Source organism: Chelonoidis abingdonii, chromosome 10 (assembly GCF_003597395.2).
Source record: "Chelonoidis abingdonii isolate Lonesome George chromosome 10, CheloAbing_2.0, whole genome shotgun sequence".
Classification (NCBI taxonomy): domain Eukaryota; kingdom Metazoa; phylum Chordata; order Testudines; family Testudinidae; genus Chelonoidis; species Chelonoidis abingdonii.
This window is the reverse complement of record NC_133778.1, coordinates 14780228-14798497: the sequence shown is the minus strand read 5'-3', so window position 1 is coordinate 14798497 and position 18270 is coordinate 14780228. Positions and strand designations below refer to the sequence as shown.

At 45.2% G+C, this 18270-nt stretch overlaps 1 protein-coding gene across 13 annotated transcripts in view; it reads left to right on the top strand.

Moving 5' to 3' along the window:
- UNC80 (unc-80 subunit of NALCN channel complex) overlaps window positions 1–18270 on the top strand; it is a 201327-nt gene that overhangs the window by 170820 nt on the left and 12237 nt on the right. For all 13 annotated transcript variants that reach the window (XM_032765081.2, XM_075069958.1, XM_032765079.2 and 10 more), the window contains 4 exons: window positions 9124–9308; window positions 11731–11896; window positions 13216–13395; window positions 16118–16256. In XM_032765081.2, coding sequence (XP_032620972.1) covers window positions 9124–9308; window positions 11731–11896; window positions 13216–13395; window positions 16118–16256 — 670 coding nt within the window. The remainder of the gene's footprint in view (window positions 1–9123; window positions 9309–11730; window positions 11897–13215; window positions 13396–16117; window positions 16257–18270) is intronic.

Here is an 18270-nt window from a genome sequence, read left to right as displayed (position 1 = left end):
CTTTATACCTTCACCACATCGATCCATGTAAAACAGTGACTGAGCTCCTCCACTCGCTTCCACCATTTAGCATGCTTGATTGTGGAGCCATCTGTTACCCTGAAATGATTATCTGCCCACTGTCAAAGTTAGACTCAGGACTCACAGTTTGTCAGACCACTCTGTTTTATTAGCACAGCGCTCTGCTAATAACACCCAGATAATGTGAGTGAGTGGCCATGCAAGACCCAAACAGTCTTATTTATACAGATAAAAGAGCAGGAATTAGACAAAAGGACAAAGAAAGCAAAACAGTAAAATTCACCTGGGGCACAGCATGCATATCCTACTTCCTTACTAACTATTATTGATCTAAGGCTAATACTTCACCAATTGCCCTTAAATGGTGCAATTGTTCTATGTTAATGTCTGTATTCCTGACACCTGGATTGCAGCATTCCAACAATTTTGCTTAAAGGTACAGACAGCATTTCTTAATCCTTTCTATTTTCACAATATAATTCATTCTACTTTCACAATCCCTCTTTTTGGTCACACTTCGCCATGACCAACATTGGACTGGGTTCCACATATTAATCGTTCCTTATCTCTTTGTTCATCAGCAATATTCAAAATCATCATATTAGCACTCTGTTTTGGGGCAGTCACCTGGGTGACACAATTCTGGATACAACAGCAGATTAACGAAAGCATACAAAAATCACTAAGATTCCAAACAGGATAGTTAGGGCTCCCTGAAACAACCAGTTTCCTATGCCAGAGAAATTGAACAGGTTACTTAGCCACTTCCTTAAAGAACTCGACTCTACATGGGGAAGATATGCGATTTGTTCTAAGTGGCTAGCGCGATCTATTACCTCATTGGTATCATCAGGTATAAATAGACAAGATTGTTTTCCAATGAGAGCACAGGTCCATCCTTTGGCCGCCAGCACTATGTCCAATGCCTGACGGTTCTGGAGAGCCACCTGTCGGATCACCCCTGTTTCTTTGGCCAGGGCTCTTAAACTTTCTCCAGTTTTATTTGCCATTATTTTAACTACTGCTTGTAACCTCAGGAGCCTTTTTGCTTGGTGCATTACTCCCCCAAGTGGGATAAAGGAACTGCCAATAGCCTCTTCCCAGGTGTCATTACTGTTCCATATTGTGTTAATTGAATTAAAGAGTCAAATTAATTTTAGTGGCATTAAAACAAAAACAAGCCAATTTATCTCACACCTAGAAAACAGGAGTTTACAAACCAGATATGTTGGTTTAGATTCTTAGAACTTACATATTTTCACACAAGACAATAAATACATAACACATTTTCTTTTCCTTAACATTCCTTTACACTGCTTGTTTTACATAGCTGTATATATATTTGGATTATTTACAGCATTCTTCTGGAAAAGGGCCCCATTTCCCCTTCAGATGGCTGCAAAGAAAACAAGATTCTCTCTCTTTAACATTTTCCTTTTAACATATTTCCACAAAGTTTAACTATTTATTCTTTCCAGCCTCTGTAGAGTTATTTCACTCTCTCTTCCTTAAATCACTTATGTCCCAAAAATGAACCTTTATCACCTCAGATTTCACTTATTTAAGTATGTTTCGGGTTCATGCCTTGCAATTACTGCTTTTCTTACTCCTGACACTATCCCTTAGGGCTTTCAACCTGTTTTTCGGTTTTCTTTATCTGTTGCTTGCCTGCTTGTCTGGGCCCAATCCTGCTTTTTCCAGTAACCAATTGTGAGTGCTATTATGGTCACTCACAATTTGAGAAATGTTCAAGAAAGGGACCGGAAGGGTGGGGCAGTTGAGGAGCCCACCCTCCTTGCTGAATTGGTAATGGAACACTAAAGAATCAGTTTTTGAGGCAGACAACAAAGGGGAACAGAACAAGGGGCTTTTTGTCCTTTTACAATGAGATGGAATATGAAGAGGGGGTTGGGATCGATCCAAGGTTGGAGAATGGGGTAAAGGGCATCAGTCTGGTGGTGGGGCAGGAGGCTTTTAATAAAACTTTTAACTTATTATTTGAATAATTGAGAGAGGCGAGTTTGATTTTGTCCACCTACAAATTTGCTCTTCTCACCCTGCATGAAACAATTAACCTCTCCTTTACCCAATTTAGTTTAGGTGGCGAGTTTTCCTTTAAGACGCCACTCAGTCTTTGTTCCAAGATTTTAACAGTGGCCACTGAAGTGTTTGGGATCCCCGAGTAGCCTAGACCATTTTTCCAGAATTTACAGGAGTCTGGACCCTTTTTACAGGAGTCGGACCCATCCTAAACACATAAAATGAGCTCGGGTTCATTTAATCGGGAACTGTCCGACTTAGACATGTGTTACCAATAACAGGAGACTTCACAACACCAATCACACAAGAAGAAATTTGAGTTCGTCAGAGTGATGGCCAGGTGCAGACACAAAAAGGCCACAGGCTACTGCTCAATCGCCCTTGCTTTCAAACAGAGTTTTACCTCAAGTGCAGTGCCGCTGCAATTGCGTCAGATCCACTCACTCAGACCGCGGGGACAGGAACCACTTGGTCGCTGATCCCTGACAGAGACGGCGCCCAGACTCAACAATCCACAGAGAGACGGATAGACACAGAGACAGACAGTCCTTAGTCCGGACACAAAACACAGAAATAATACCATGACCAGATTCATGATTCAGATCCCAGGATCCCTACCAGAACAGAGTGGGACACAACATGGTTCGATGGGCATAGACTTCACTGTGGTCGTGCGCCTTTTCTGTTCTAGTGGAGGACTGCTCGGGCCAATGCCCAGGTGCCAGCTGCCACAGTCATCCTCAAAAACGATCAGGAATCGCACAGGCCCCAGTGAAGACGGTTGCCATCTCGTGGAACCTCCAAATTGTCAAGTAGACTCAGGACTCACAGTTTGTCAGACCACTCTGTTTTATTAGCACAGCGCTCCTGCTAATAACACCCATAATGAGAGTGAGTGGCCATGCAAGACCAAACAGTCTTATTTATACAGATAAAAGAGCAGGAATTAGACAAAAGGACAAAGAAAGCAAACAGTAAAATTCACCTGGGGCACAGCATGCATATCCTATTCCTTACTAACTTATCAGCAGTCTAAGGCTAATACTTCACCAATTGCCCTTAAATGGTGCAATTGTTCTATGTTAATGTCTGTATTCCTGACACCTGGATTGCAGCATTCCCACAATTTTGCTTAAAGGTACAGACAGCATTTCTTTAATCCTTTCTGTTTTCACAATATAATTCATTCTACTTTCACACCACCATCTCAGCATTAATGTGGCCCCATGAAATACATAATCTTAATCTACCACCACCCAACATTCTGGCTCAAATTTAGGATCCACTTCATTTAAAGCTGTTAGCAAGACTGCCAGTTCTGCCTCCTGAGCTGACCTTGCTTCCAGTGAGAAACCAATGGTGCTGACTGTCTTATTTCCTCTGATTCCCACAACAGCTAAACCTGCAGTTTTCTGTCCACCTGGATACCTACAACTTCCATCTAAAAACCATACCAGTGTCCCCTGCTTTACCTGATTGAGGTTAGCTGCTGAAACACCTGGTATTGGGTTTTACCTGGGCTGGCTTCCCATTGGTATGGGATGCCAGCCAGATGTAATCTGGCTACCCAGACTATGGGCTCCTTTAACACTTCTTCTTTAATGTTTTCTGCCTGTAGAGCCAGCAACCATTTGGCAATACCTGCCCACTCACTTGTCCCTGTAAGATAGTATGAATGTTTAACAGCCGCAGGGGGTCATGATGAGATCAGACTATTAGTTTCTGCATCCCTGTGTAGTATTTGAATTTCCCTACCCCCTAGTAGGTGCACAACAGCACCTTTTCACACCATCCAGCACTCAGAAGTCGAGAGGCAACGGCCACAGGTCGGTCCTTTGCTCCATACTCCGGTGTGGAGTAATGCACAACCAATGGTATTGTCAGATACCAAAGGGTACAAATAAAAGAGTTTCTTCCCATCTGGGGAGGCCAGCACTGGAGCACTGGCCAGGTTTTCCTTTAGTACTTTCACTGCCTCAGTACACTCTTCTGACCACTCCCAAGCTGAGGCTCGGGTTAGGTCAAATAGAGGCTGGGCTATTTCAGCATAATTGGCCACAAAATCTCTGCAAAATCCAGTTAGACCCAGAAAACTTTGCAAACTTTTAACATCCGTAGGCAGTGGTACGGACTGGATCAGTTGCACCCGTCCCTTATCGATTTCCCTTCCCATTTGGGACACTTCCACTCCTAAGTAGGTCACTCTTGTTTGTCCCATCTGAGCCTTTTTCCCATTGACCTTTAACCCTGCTCTTGCCAAAGCTTGCAGGACCTGCGCGGTTATTTCCCTGTCTTCCTCCTCTGTCTTTGACATTAGCAACAGGTCGTCTACATATTGTATGCACCTTGCTGAATCCACCCACTCCAGAACCTGTCTCATGTATCTGTGAAAAATTGCAGGGGAGTCCCGATATCCCTGGGGTAGGACTGTCCAGCAGAATTGTCTGCCCTCCCACGTGAGTGCAGTTTTATACTGACATGAGGTAGCTAGTGGCAGAGACCAAAACCCATTTGCTATGTCCAACACAGTGATAATTTGGAATTGGGGTCCAATGCGGGCTAGCATTTCAGGGTACACTGCCACTACTGAGGCTGGTGAATTGGCCAGAGCATTTAGTGCCCTGTAATCCACAGTGAGGCACCAGGTGCCGTTTGGCTTTCTCACTGGCCACACAGCAGCATTACAAGGGGATGCAAACGCTCTAATCAGTCCCCTCTGTTCCAATTCCCCAATAGTTGCCCCCACCTCTGCCAATGCCTCCCGAGGAATGGGATATTGTTTCTATGGGGGAGGGTCCCCTCCCTCTAGCAGTATCTCCATGCTGCCCCTACCACAATCCAGGTTATCCGTGGCCCACACAGGGATGTGTTCCCACCCAGCCGGGGGTGGTGGGAGGGCATGTGCTGCTTTAATGGTCATAGTGGCTATCCCCATAGGAAAGGGATAGCCCTGACCGTCCTGCGTCTGCCCCAGTAAACACACCCAATTGGCTAAGTCCAGTACAAGTCCCAGCTTATGTAAATCTCCAGCCCCCAACAGATTTAGCATATCATTACAACCCCACATAATCTCCCCTTCCCCCCAGACTCCTTTGATCTGTCCCTGCCTCAGGGTTAACTGTGTATCCCCTCCCATTGCCCCTACAATTGTCACAGTTCCTTCTGAGGGCCTCCCCTGCCCCCATGTGGTTAAGCTGATGGCTGCTCCAGTGCCTATCAAAAAATCCCTCATGGGACTCCCTTCGATCGCTCCCTGGAGCGTGGGGTGACCAGATACATCCTGTCCTAAACTGAGAACATGGACAGAATGCCTCCCAGGGCACCTGTACATTGTAGCACCCACCTCTGTCCCTCCCACTGGTTCACGGGGGTGGGGATCCTGGCACCGAAGACATTCCTGTCTCCAAGCAAAATTGTGTGTCTGGCATTTCGGGCAGTCCCAGTCCCCTGGCCTCTGGGGCCACGTTCCCCCTGATCTGGTAAGATCCTGGGTAGTCAGTCTAACCTGCAGTCTCAGGATCTGTTGCTCTATAGCTGCCCGCTCGTCCCTAACTACCCCCCCAAAGCCACCACCTCGCCCTCTACCTCCTCCCCTCCGGGCTGACCCACCCCTTTCCACCTTGTACTGATCCTCTTCAGTAATAACATGGACTGGCTCTCCCCCCGATGCATCTGCCTGTTCTAGAAACTGGGGTAGCTGATTGGGAGCAAGTTCAGGATGCTGCAACCTTAAATATCCCACGAACTGAGGATCATTCAGCTCCAACCATTTTTCCAGCAATTCCACACCCCCTAACATGCTCCACACCCCCACCAGGTCCTGGTGCCCCTGTTTGGGGTATCACCCATGGACCATCTAGGCGATCCACCCAGCACCGTGCCCATGCCTGTATGTGATTAAGTGCATCTCGCCCTCTTTCCCCAGGGATTCGCTTCATCTTATTCATCCCCGCAGTACGAGAGTACACCCCAAACAACGGTTTTGCTACCTGTCCAGGGATTAGAAATGGGTGTGCCACTCCTGCCACATCAATTCCTAAGGTGCCCCGTCCACAAAGACTACGCCATATGATCACCTGGTCCTCACGAGTTAGAGCCTCCATCTCCTTGCCCACCTCCACTAGCCATAGAACAAACTGATCCCAATCCTCCCGGAGTACCTTTCTCAAACAGCCTAGTACTGCCTCCCGGTCCTTCAGGGACAAGGGGCGGATTTCTGCCTGTTCTACTACTTGTGGGGCATGATCCCCCCACCCTGCAACTGGGGGCCACTATTCCTGCCTCCTGTAGTTCCTCCCAAGTAGCCTCTCTCGCAGGGGCTGTAACAGTGGATCGCCGGCTTACAACGTCCACGGGCAGTGGTGGGTACAGTGTTTTTCAGGATAGGGTGGTGGAGGTGTCTCCTTCAGCTCCATTAGTGGGGCGGATGGTCTGGGGTCCCCAAGTCCATTGCCCCCATGTTTACATTGATACAATTCCTCCTCTAAGTCTCCTACTCTCCCCAGCAGTTCATCCCTCTCTCTCCGGATTGCCTTACAAGTCTCCTCTGTCCGTGCAGCATCCCGTGCCTTCAAATCTGCCACCTCTACTGCTAACACGGATTTTTCTGTTAAAATCCGCTGCTGATCCACAATCCCCTCCAAATCCTTAATGTGTTGGAGGAAATCAGCTTCCCTTTTTACCCAGTATGCCATCCCAGCACACAAACCTTGTAATACCATTCCCTTTTTCCTACATTCCTTTCCCTTGGGGTCTCCCAAAACCTCCCCTATCTCCTTCTCAATCTCATCCCAGGTGGATCCCTGCACCTGGCATGGGGCCTGATTCTTCCTTATCCATTTGTTCAAAAAATGCGTTACCCCAGCTTGCCAGAACCCGCAACTACCATCACGAGAGTTCGCCATACCCTCTCCAAGCAGCTGCACAGACTGTTGGGGAGGGGGACTTACAGGCTATGTCACCTATCTGATGCGATGTATCCGAGTCACGACACCAAGATGTTAGAGAGCTTATTCCTTCACTCTCACCCTTCCCTGGTCCTTCTTGCATGAACAGACAGCAACAATACCCGAAGTCTGAAGGTGCAAACAATTTGATGTTTATTGAGGTGAACTTCCAGCAAACTTAAATTCAAGTTCCTTTTCCTTATTTTCGAATCCCAACTTACGGCCTGTTTGCCCGTAATTTATATAGTAATATTTTCAGCTATACCTTAACCAATCATTCTACTAAAATTTACCTAACCAATCCTAACGTATTGTAACATGATTAGCTAACCAATTATATCCCACCACCTTAATTAGTTTACACCTAGCAAAATTAATCATACAGCAGACAGAAACAATCATAGAACCAGACAGAGACCATGCAAATAAACATACAAAACAATACAGAAGTGAGGATTTCACAACTACATCTATACAGACATAAGGGTTCTCCAGCTGTGTCTATTGTTAAGTGAGTTCTTACCAGACAGAAAACTATCAAACTAAATTTCTAGGCTCTTCCCTTTCTCTGGAGGTGATAGATCGAATCGCTTTCCTAACAGCCCCAGATTGCCTTATTTCAGTGTGACTAGTTTGGAATGTGAGGATGTGACCATACATTTCCCAGTTTATGGCTGCTACAGAGCCAGGCCTCAGACTGTCACGGTAAGAGAAGGCCACTACACAGACAGTGATTTTTTTATTCTTTCTTCTATACCTCTATAACTAGCTAAGTGATAAGAATACACCTAAATTCTTAAAGCATAGGCCTTTGCAGACAGGTCTGAATATCTGTATCCTAACAGTTATGTCTGCCCTGCTGCCAGAAGGTGTCATTTCCTGCTGGAGTTGACACATCCACCACAAAAACAGAAGTGTAGCCATGGCAGTGCATGCAGCATGCAGCAGGAGGGGCAGCGATCCTGTCCAAGACCCAGGATCCTTACTTGGTGCCGCTGGCCTGTCCCACTCTTGGGCCACTGCAGTTGTGCGATATCTTTAGTGTGTTATGGCTCCTCGAGCTGGAAATTACACCCCCGGCTGCAGTGAAGGCATATCCTGAGCTATTTACAGCTGCTTTAGCCACAGCCATGAGCACTGAGTGGTGCACATGCTGCACCAAGCCAGGAATAGCTCTGGCAGGCATGGTCTTAGCGATGCTTCACTGATTGATAGATCTGCTCCTGCTCAGTTTGCTCTTGGGAGGGATAATTGGCTGCTGACCTACGCTAGCACTCACACACTGGTCAGCTAATCTGGGCAAACTTGCAGGGAGAGGTGGTGTCAAATCTGCACCCACTTCCCAAACCGTCTTTTACTGGGGAAGGAGCAAGGAGACAAATAGCCCTGCTTATTCTTCTGTGCCTGGGCCCAAGGTCTGTGTATCCCAAGTGGGAGGATAAGGGCCGTTCTTTCTGCCCCACTTGGTGATATACCGCCTATGACACAATCAAGCCTTTAATAAGCAGCTTCTTTCCAGCCTACACCTTGTTCATTCGTAAATTACCTTTTCAATGGGTTGTGCTAATGAATTCTGATACTTGGCTTCTTGGATCCAAAATAAACTTTGGTGTATGGCTCTCGCAGCTGCAGTACTGCAAGGTCTCTCTTCGTAGCTCATTAACGACCTCCCAACAGCAGTTACATGCCCATTCCTCTATGGGGTTGCACAGCCTAGATTTCTCTTCATTGTCCTTGATCAGAGGATGGAACCTATCCCCACACTGGACTGGTTTTGAAAGAAGTAAATCCCCAGGAAAGGGAAATAATTCTTTAGTGCGGTCCCAGAACTTTGGACTGGGTGGTATCTCATGGAGAAATTAAAGGAACATAGCTGTACAGAAGGAAAATCTTCCAGTAACTTGCTGGCAGAGCTGGGAACAGAACTTGTGCTTCCTGCTGCCAGGTCCTGTGCTCTCACCCCAAGACTGCCCTACACCCCAGCAGGAGTTGGCAGATGATAGTAAAGAAACTGGCTTAGGAGTGTGTGCACTGCACTGCTCACTGCAAATACTCCAGCTGTTAATGGCTCTGGCTCTGCAGTTCTCTACATGTGCTGGTGTTTGTTCCTCTGCAGCCCTGAAGGTGATCCTCGTGTGCTTTGAGCGCCAACTTGGCAGCCAGTGGTACTGGCTGAGCCTGCAAGTCAAAGAGATGGCCCTGCGCAAGGTGGGAGGGCTAGCCCTCTGGGACTTCCTGGATTTTATTGTTCGCACCCGGATCCCTATCTTTGTGCTTCTTCGGCCCTTCATTCAGTGCAAGGTAACACTGGCTTTCTCCGTAGTGTCAGCTGCTTCATTAGTTCATATTTTTAGGCAAGACACCCCACACTGCCTTGCAAGGAGAATGTGACATGGGCTTTGAGGGCGGCCGCATTCTTGGGGAGAAGAGTATTTTTGCATAGGAAATGACCCCTGACTCCTGTGCTTTGTCTCGGAAGGATGGCTGGAGGCATTTCTGAGATCTTGGTTCACTAGTAGACCTGTGTATGGACCCTCTTGCCGCTAAGGAGCATCCATCATGGTGGACTTTTAGGGGCAACTCAAAGAGTAAGTTATAATGACGGGAATTCTAATGCAGCGGATCCACAACGCCACACTGGTGCAGAATGAGACTCATCACCATCTCCTGAAATTCTCTTGAAACTTGGATAGTTAATGATGATGATGATGTTGATGATGTAATAATGGATATTAGAGTAGATACTATCCATCAGCTCAACCTCCACCGTCCGGCTCTCTGAGGCAGACATATGAGACAGTAAAGGAAGCCTCCAGCATTCCACAAGCCAGGAAGATTTCTCATGGGCCAGCATTCAAGGTGCTAACAGGGGAATCCTTACACATTGGGCAGGCATTTTACCTTGCATTGCTAGGGTCTTATCCCACAAGGCACTGACCATCCCCTGACTTCAAAGGTAATTGCAGGAGCTTGGTCAACTCCTGGGATCAGAGCCTTAGAAAGGAGGTCACAAGTGGCCACTATTGAGGTGACTTTATATAAATTTGCTCAGCTTTGGGGCTAATGTTTGTATTAATTTGAGATTAGTGGTTGCAGGTGTCAGATCTGCGTATGGAAAAATCCAAATGCTAGTCCCCATAAACCCTGGCTTGTCAAATAATATGGTGAACCCTGGGATTGGTAGAGAGATCTCATAAACCAGCTATCCCCTTATGAATTAATCTTGCATGAGGGACCTTCTGCCACCAACTCAAAGGCCTGTGTCTTTCCTGGATGGCCCAGTGACAGAATGAGAAACATTTTAAAAGTGTTCAGGGGGACAGGCCAGAAGCCGTACACTTGCTCCACTCTTTCCCCTGGTTTTGAGCAGTAACTGTCAGGGGCTGTAGTGGGCACACACTGGAGATGGAAGGAGTGAGCTGTCATTCCCAGATACCCTGGTGACAGGGTTAGTTGTCTGCCCCAACCAATAAGAGTACATCTTCACTGCAGAGTTAGCCCGGATGATCAGCACCTGACTTAGCCTAGCCCGGGTGTAAGCAGCCAAGCTGCACAGCACCACCTACATTACTGTGTGGTCACTCGTGCTGCACTCACCCTGGTATGTCGCTGGGATTTCTGGGGGACAGCCCATGCTTCTTTGTGATGCAGTGATTCTCTCTCAGTGGATTGTGGGAGAACTTGTCTGTCTGTTTTGGCACATGATGGAGAAATTATGGGAAGGTGCTGGATGACTGTTGGTGCTCAAGAGGGTTAGCCTGCATACTCACTGCAAAAAGTGGGTGGGTTACCCACCTGCATGAAAGCAGAATCAGGGTTTAACATTATAGCCCAGGATGGGCCAGTTAACCTGGGTTGAAAGCACCAACCTCAGGTCAAAGGTTTTTGTGTGTGGATGGGGTTAGGAGCAACACCCAAATAAGAGCCCAGACTAACTCTGCAATGAACACAAGCCCTGAGAAACCAGGCCACTATGGGGTTGTGTGGATCTGATGAACAGGATCCGGGATGGGTAGCATGATGTATCAAGAGAAGATTTTTTTAAACAGGGTTGTTGGTTGGGTCGGGGGGAGACCCTTGCACTGACTTTATCTGACGGGAAGCACCTTCCCACTTTGTATTGGCTTTGAGCCATAAGCCAACACAGCGCTTGATAATGGACGGGCAGTTGGTGTGCCCAGGCTGCTGCTACTTACACTGACATGTATAGCTGGAGTCCCCATCATTGGAAGCCTTTAAAAATGAGTTGGACAAACACCTGTCAGTGTTGGTCTACTTGGTCCTGCCACAGTGCAGGAGTCTTGACTCGATGACCTCTCGAGGTCCCTTCCAGCCCCACCTTTCTATGATTGTAAGCTCTTTGGGGCAGGGACTGTCTCTTATTGTGTGTAAATGTATTGCTTAGCACAAGGAAGCCCTGATAGACTGCTAATATATTAATAGCAACCGTGACTGATTTCAATGTACATTGAGTCAGATATGCATATTCCAAAAAGCGTAGAGAGAACCTGCGTGTTTGGTTATGTTTTCACATGCAACTACAAAGCTCACCCCTAGCTAGATAACATCCCTCTGCTTGTTGCCTCAGCCTCTAGGTGTACAAGCATCCAGGGGACTGTGATGCGAGGGCACTCATGAGCTAGTTGGAAAGGAACAGAACGTTGTTTCTCAGTGATACTGGAGTGTTCTTGTGCTAATAGAGGTTGTTATGCCTCTCTGTCAGCTGCTGACCCAACCCGCAGAGAATCACGAGGAGATGACTGCCCGACAACATATCGCTGACCAGCTAGAGAGGCGCTTCATACCACGCCCTCTGTGCAAGAGCTCCCTCATCACAGAATTCAACAGCGAGCTCAAGATCCTGAAGGAGGCAGTGCACAGTGGGTCAGGTAAGGCTGTCCTGGGAGGAGGAGGATGCTCGCATGCAGAGGAGAGAGGATTTCTTACCCCTTTGTGTGGATACATACGCAAGAAACAATAATTTTGCCCATAGTATAGCCCTGTGTGTGAAACTTGATTTAATATATGGAAGCTTAAATGCATAAAAATATGCAGTTCTTCCTTCTACAACAAATACATGGAATTTTAAAAAAAGAGAAATGCACGTCTTGGAACTGTTGTGACAGCTTCGTCTTTTCTGCGGGGGTGCATGGGGGTACACATCACACCAACAGCAGTAGCATGGTAATTTTTTTTTTTAAGTGAATTTTTTGCTTGCAAAAGGTGCTGGCCTGGCAGCCCTGGAGACTGAAGCCCCTTCTTTATGAAAAGACGAGGTACATCATACAGAGCTCACCCGCACTGCCTTGTTAATGTGCCACAACACACTGAGGGCAACAGGGTTGGTTTTCATGCCCTGTCAATCACTGCCCTGTCAGCTGAGACAGACAACAAAAGTGAAAATTACTACCCTTTGTAATGGCAGCCTTGTTACATTCACCTCTCCACTAACTAAACTAAGAACACCATCTCACGTCTCATATGCCTTCACACAGCCGTCAGATGGTAACCTCTTTCAGTCACAGCAGACCAAAGTGCACTCTAACCAGGGCTGTAGAGGTGAAAGTAGTTTTTTAACTCTAGATAGTCTCAGCTCCCCTCTTTTAGGATTAGCTACTTGTTTATCAGCAGAGATATTTCTTTTCTTTTCTTCCCTGTGAAAGGACAGCTGAGCATTTTTTGGCCCAAATCTATGCCCTTATAATCAACAGGAAAACTCCAGACCGTTCATAAAGTGGCCACTTATGCAAACTTTCTCCTTTGCTGTGTACATTTGCTGCCACTAGAGAGCAGTCATTACTTCCAGATTGTGGAAACTTTATATTGAGTACTTTGTTCTTAGAAAGAAAGTAGCTCCAACTGTTTTGCCCCATAATAATGTGCCTTGCTTGCTAAACCTTGCAGAGGGGCAGTGAATATGGCACTATGGCTCAGGGGGAGAATCGGAGGACATAAGAAATTCCTGTAGTGACAAAAGTTTCTTACAGGCTAGCTGAGCTAGTGCAGTTGTGTTGATCTGGTGTCAAGCAAAAGCAGTGGTAGAGTTCTCTTTCACAGCTGCTGCAGAAGGCCATTCGGCCCTCTGACTTTCCCACTTCTCTTGCCTTTCCCATAAACCCAGGGTGAGGAAGACGCCCTCGCCCTACTGGGAACAATATTTCTTTCAGCATCGGAACTGACTCGGCTTTGTTTTTCCCACTCTGTGCAGCCTACCAAGGGAAGACCTCCATCAGCACTGTGGGCACTTCCACCTCCGCGTACCGCCTCAGCCTCGCTACCATGTCCCGCTCCAACACAGGCACCGGCACCGTCTGGGAGCAGGACAGCGAGCCTTCCCATCAGGCTTCGCAGGACACTCTGAGCCGCACGGATGAGGAGGATGAAGAAAGTATGTGGTTGCCGGGGCAGGATCAGAGTACAGTAGCAGCCCTTTGTTGCCTAGACCCAGCTCTGCTGTACAGGCAGAATGGGGTGTTGTTTTGAGCAGTAGAATGATCAGGGACTCTTTACTGGATGAGTCCTTAATGCTACAAGCCCTTGCCCTGTGCACGGCTGGGAGGAAAAGACTCTTGCTCTCCAGCACACGTGTGAACAGAGGGTACATGTGGGCACACGGTTCAGCATTAGGGGTGGTCGCCACACTGTGCAGTTTTTAATGTCAAGTCCTCACATGCCTCTTTCCATACTCTTGAGCACAGGGCTGAGGAACGGTAGGGTGCAGGTGTAGACCATAAGTATAGCAGAAGAGACATGGGCAGTCCTCACAATGCTGATAAGGCATTTAGCTAACCGGTCCCATCTTTGACCTTAATCCTGCTATTAGGCAGGAGCAATTTGGTGGCAATGTAGCAAGCATCGCATTGCAGCAGTATCAGCTTGCTATGCACTTCCTGCTCACCTCTGAATCACAGGCTCCTACGGGTACCTGTACCTGCACTACGTATGCTCAAGCCACGGCTAGTATCTGTGCTGATTGGGATGTCTGACCTACTCAAGTATTTGTGAGTATTTTGCAATACATTAGCTGATCAACAGAGGACATCAAGCCTTAAGACTTCTGTCAGCCAATATTCCACTCCTTTATGCCCAGTGATAAGGGCAGAAAAGGTTCTGGGTTGTATGAAACATCCTGGTGTCTCTTTGCAGAGACGGTTTAGTTTTTTTATAGCTTGTGTGGATTTGCACAATCCAAATTTCACTTTGAGTTTGAAGGGAAGCTCATTGAAACCACTGTGTTTGCCTGAATTAAGTTTTGATATCAGAAACTTCCAAGTTTTGCCTGGTTTCTTTCAAAACCATCAGCCAGGAGCCCCTCTCATCTCTATCCAGGAGGCTTGGGCTTCCCACTCCTGTAGCTTTTATTGTCTTCTGGTGGTACAGAGGTTGTCCTAATGGCTTGAAATCCTTGCCACTCACTTTTAGTGCTTGGGGACAACTGCCTATTCCCAGAAAATGTCAGACATGAGAGAGGCAATGGCCCTAGAAGATGAAAAAGTGTACGGGCTTGTCATGTGGAGAAGGTGTCCCTAACAGAGTGAGTGCTCCTCCTGAAACTTTATGCATATGGATTTATTACAAAACATTGCACAGCTTGTGTCCTGGTTTCTACACACGGTAGTTGGTGACTGATATCTTCTGGTGACAGTCTTGGATTCATTACAAGTGACTGCAAGCTGTGATGAATCGACATCTTCCTGTTTGCCTAGCCCAGTAAAGATTCTAGAGCCAGCACTGTTCCACCCCAGTCTGATTTAAAGCTGGCTGACATGCCAGAAGAAGCATGAGAGAGCCACCAAAATAACCCAAAGAAATTAACCTAAATTCTCCAGGGAAAATTAATTCTAAAAGAGAAGATATTAAGGCAGTTTAGTTAATGGCATGTCGGAGGAACAACGTGCAGCATGAACTTTCCATAAGTAGTATTTAAACTACTTGTTGGGTTGAAAATACTAGCAGGTCATAAATGATCATTTGATTAAAAGAATCCTCCAATGTTATAGGAAAGTTATTGTATTTGTGTTACAAATCCACAGACATTTTTTATCAAATAAATGCGGCAGCGTTGGTATAGCATTCAAATTCACATAATTAAATGCAGCAAAACTTCCACATCTTGGTGTTCATAAGAAAAAATTAAAACTCAAACAGCTTTCAGGTTCTCTTGGGATGTAAGTGAAAATATAGGTAGTACTGGGTTTATTTTTGAATGATACATGTCCTCTTTAAATGCAACTACAATATAAATATGCAATCTTTTTTTCCTAGAAACAGGAATTTATCAGAATATATTCACCCACAGATTATCCCAACATATCAAAATTAGAGCTGGTTAAAAAAGGGAGGATAGAAATATTACATGAAAATTTCTCCAGTTTCTATTTTGAAATGTAAAAAAAAATTAAATACAGAAAAATTTCAATGAATTTGTCCTCTGTTTTCAGACTAGGTATAGAGTTGGTCAGGTTTTTTTTATTTCAATATTTTGTTGAAAATTTCAACCAGCTCTAATCAAAATCAAGCATATGTGACAGACTTATTTTGCATAAGTTCACCTATATTTTTATGAATATAAGATCAGCATTTTGCGAAAGTACTGCATTTTGCAAGTTAGACACTGTTGAGTCTGTACATCTCTTCCTCTTTCCTTTATCTTGTAATAAGGTTGATTTTTCTGGATCTTGAAATGTATTAATTTTTTTATGAGCAAAATGTCCCGTTATAGTTTTCATTCCCAAGAGGCATCATATTTTGTTGGACAACTTAAAAATAATAATTGTACTGTGGTAGCACCTAAACGCCCTGAACTCATTGTCCGAAACAATGTACAAATATATAACAGAGAGAGGGTCCCTTCTCCAAAGGGCCTGCAGTCTAAAGCTCTGAACTTGCAAACATGTATGCACGTTTTACTTTACTATGGCTACGTGTGGTAGAAAAGTTAAGCAGATGCACACATTTGCAGTGTTAGACCTGAGTGAATTAGAGAGTTCTGTGTGCACCAGGCATGAACATGGGACAGGATCTGGAATTACCTGGAAAGTTTTAAATGTGTCATTGGGGTTTTGGATGAATTTTTTTCTTTTTTGGTCTCTTTCCTATGTCCTTTCTAGATGACTCAGTGAGCATGCCCAGTGTGGTAAGTGAACAGGAAGCCTACATTATGGGTGCCATTGGGAGGCGGCGGTTCTCCAGCCATATCTCCAGCATGTCTGCACCTCAGGCTGAGGTGGGCATGTTACCCAGCCAAAGGTAACAACATGTGCTTTTTACCTTTCCCACTCTGTTCTCCAGAGCAGACATTCCAAAGGTATAGTGTGTGTCACTCAGACATAGCAGCAGGGTGAGGGTGGTAAATTCAGCACCCGAGTACTAAAAGGCTAATCTTCCACCTGCAGTGCTTGCTCATTTGAGTAGTCCCATTGATGTCAGTGCAAGTACTTGCCGCAGGTTAGAACATAACAATTCTTCAATACAATGTGTAATGCATAACCTTCATGAGAACCACATTTCATTGTTAGAAACGTTCCTGTCAGAAACTGACAGCATCTTTGTTTCTCTGCTAATGCCATGCCTGTTGATATGGATTTCAAAGATATAGGCATGATTTCAGGGTGCAGAGTACACTTAGAGGTTTCATTCTGAGCCAGAGTCCTGCATACAGCACTTAAAATGACTAGGGAGAAATCCTAGCATGCGGGGAAAGTTTCCTCAGTACAATCTCAACCCCCAAGTCAGAACAAAAATTAGTTTTCCTCTGCACATTAGTTAATGACAGAAAGAGAAGTGGGATTATTCTAAATCAGAAACTTCTCTGTCGGCTAGAGCTAATCTTGGATGCCTCTTTTTAGAGTGAGAGAGAAAGAGAGAGAGAGGATTTGGGTATTGTACATTGCACTCATTAGTCAGGTGCATGACATAGAAGCCAATGAACAAGAGATTTTTCCAATTAAATTATGTTATTTTTCAGTAAACAATGTTTATTTTTTATTTATATGTCATATAGATTTGCAAAGAGCTCTGATAAAGGGTCAATATATAGATTCATTTATGTCATTTTTTATAAATCTTGAAAATGTGAATTCTGCATTGTCTTATGACTGGCCATTGTCCCTTTGCTCAGCCTTGTTTGTAATTCAGTTAGAAATCCCTCAGTGTATGGAGCATGTAACCGTTAAAAGGAACAGCTATAGTATATACCGGCAATGATAGGGGAGGTAATTGCTGAACTAGAAGCCACTCCAATTGTATCCCAGAGTTGCATAAAGGGTACTTGTGAGGACATCTTTAAATTCATTTCATTCCATTTCCTTAATGTCTTTACAATAAGTATATTTTACTGTAATTTTTTTCCTGTGGGCTGCGGTGCTCTTTAATTAGTGATGCTGAGAACAATAATGAAGTTTAATTGCAATATAGATTTGGACTCTTAGCCTTTTTAAGCATGAAATCTACTGTGCAGGGTAAATACTTCATTGGCCCAGCAGGCATAATCCTTGTTCTCAACCGCATACCCGTTTCGTCATGGATGAGCAATGGTCTCTGGGATTTTTTGAGTGTATTACATATGAACTAATAGATGTATAGTAATGTTATTGCTTTCCTGCTGGTAATCCACCAAACTTCTTTCTATCTTTCATATTTCACATGTAAGCGAACAGAATGGAATACTGCTGGTTGTTCCTGCTTGATGGGGAAGTAGGCAGCAGTTGAGGCGGTGTGATTGGGTACAGATTTGCCAGTATACGTTCGAGCTGTTTACTTACAGTTTCATTGCAATGCAAGATCATGCTTTCCAGCAGTTTGGCCTTTGAATGGCATCAGAACTAGAATGTTGTTCTACAGCTCATGTTAAGTGGATTAGCCTGAATAAGTGAACTGATGGGGTGGTGGTAGGGGGAAGATCTTAAATGAAACTGGAAGTAAATAGAATACAATAAAAGGAAATACAGGCAGCAAAATGGTTTGAAAACTTTCTAAGCTCCATCCTCCCCACCCCTTATTTGCATTACAATCACACCTCAGTGAGGTACTTAGCTCATGCAATGTATTGTATAGATTTGGAGGTCTCCATGTATCATAGTCTCCATTTGTAAATTGCTCCTTTTATCCAGAATTTGATTGATCAGATGTTCCTCTTTCAATGCCTTGAGTCATATGTTTTGATGAGCCAGTGCAAGACCAAATGATTTTACCGTCCGCCTTTTCCTTTCTTATTCCGTTGATATTTTTTTCTTGAAAACAGAGACAATTGCATGCTTTTTGC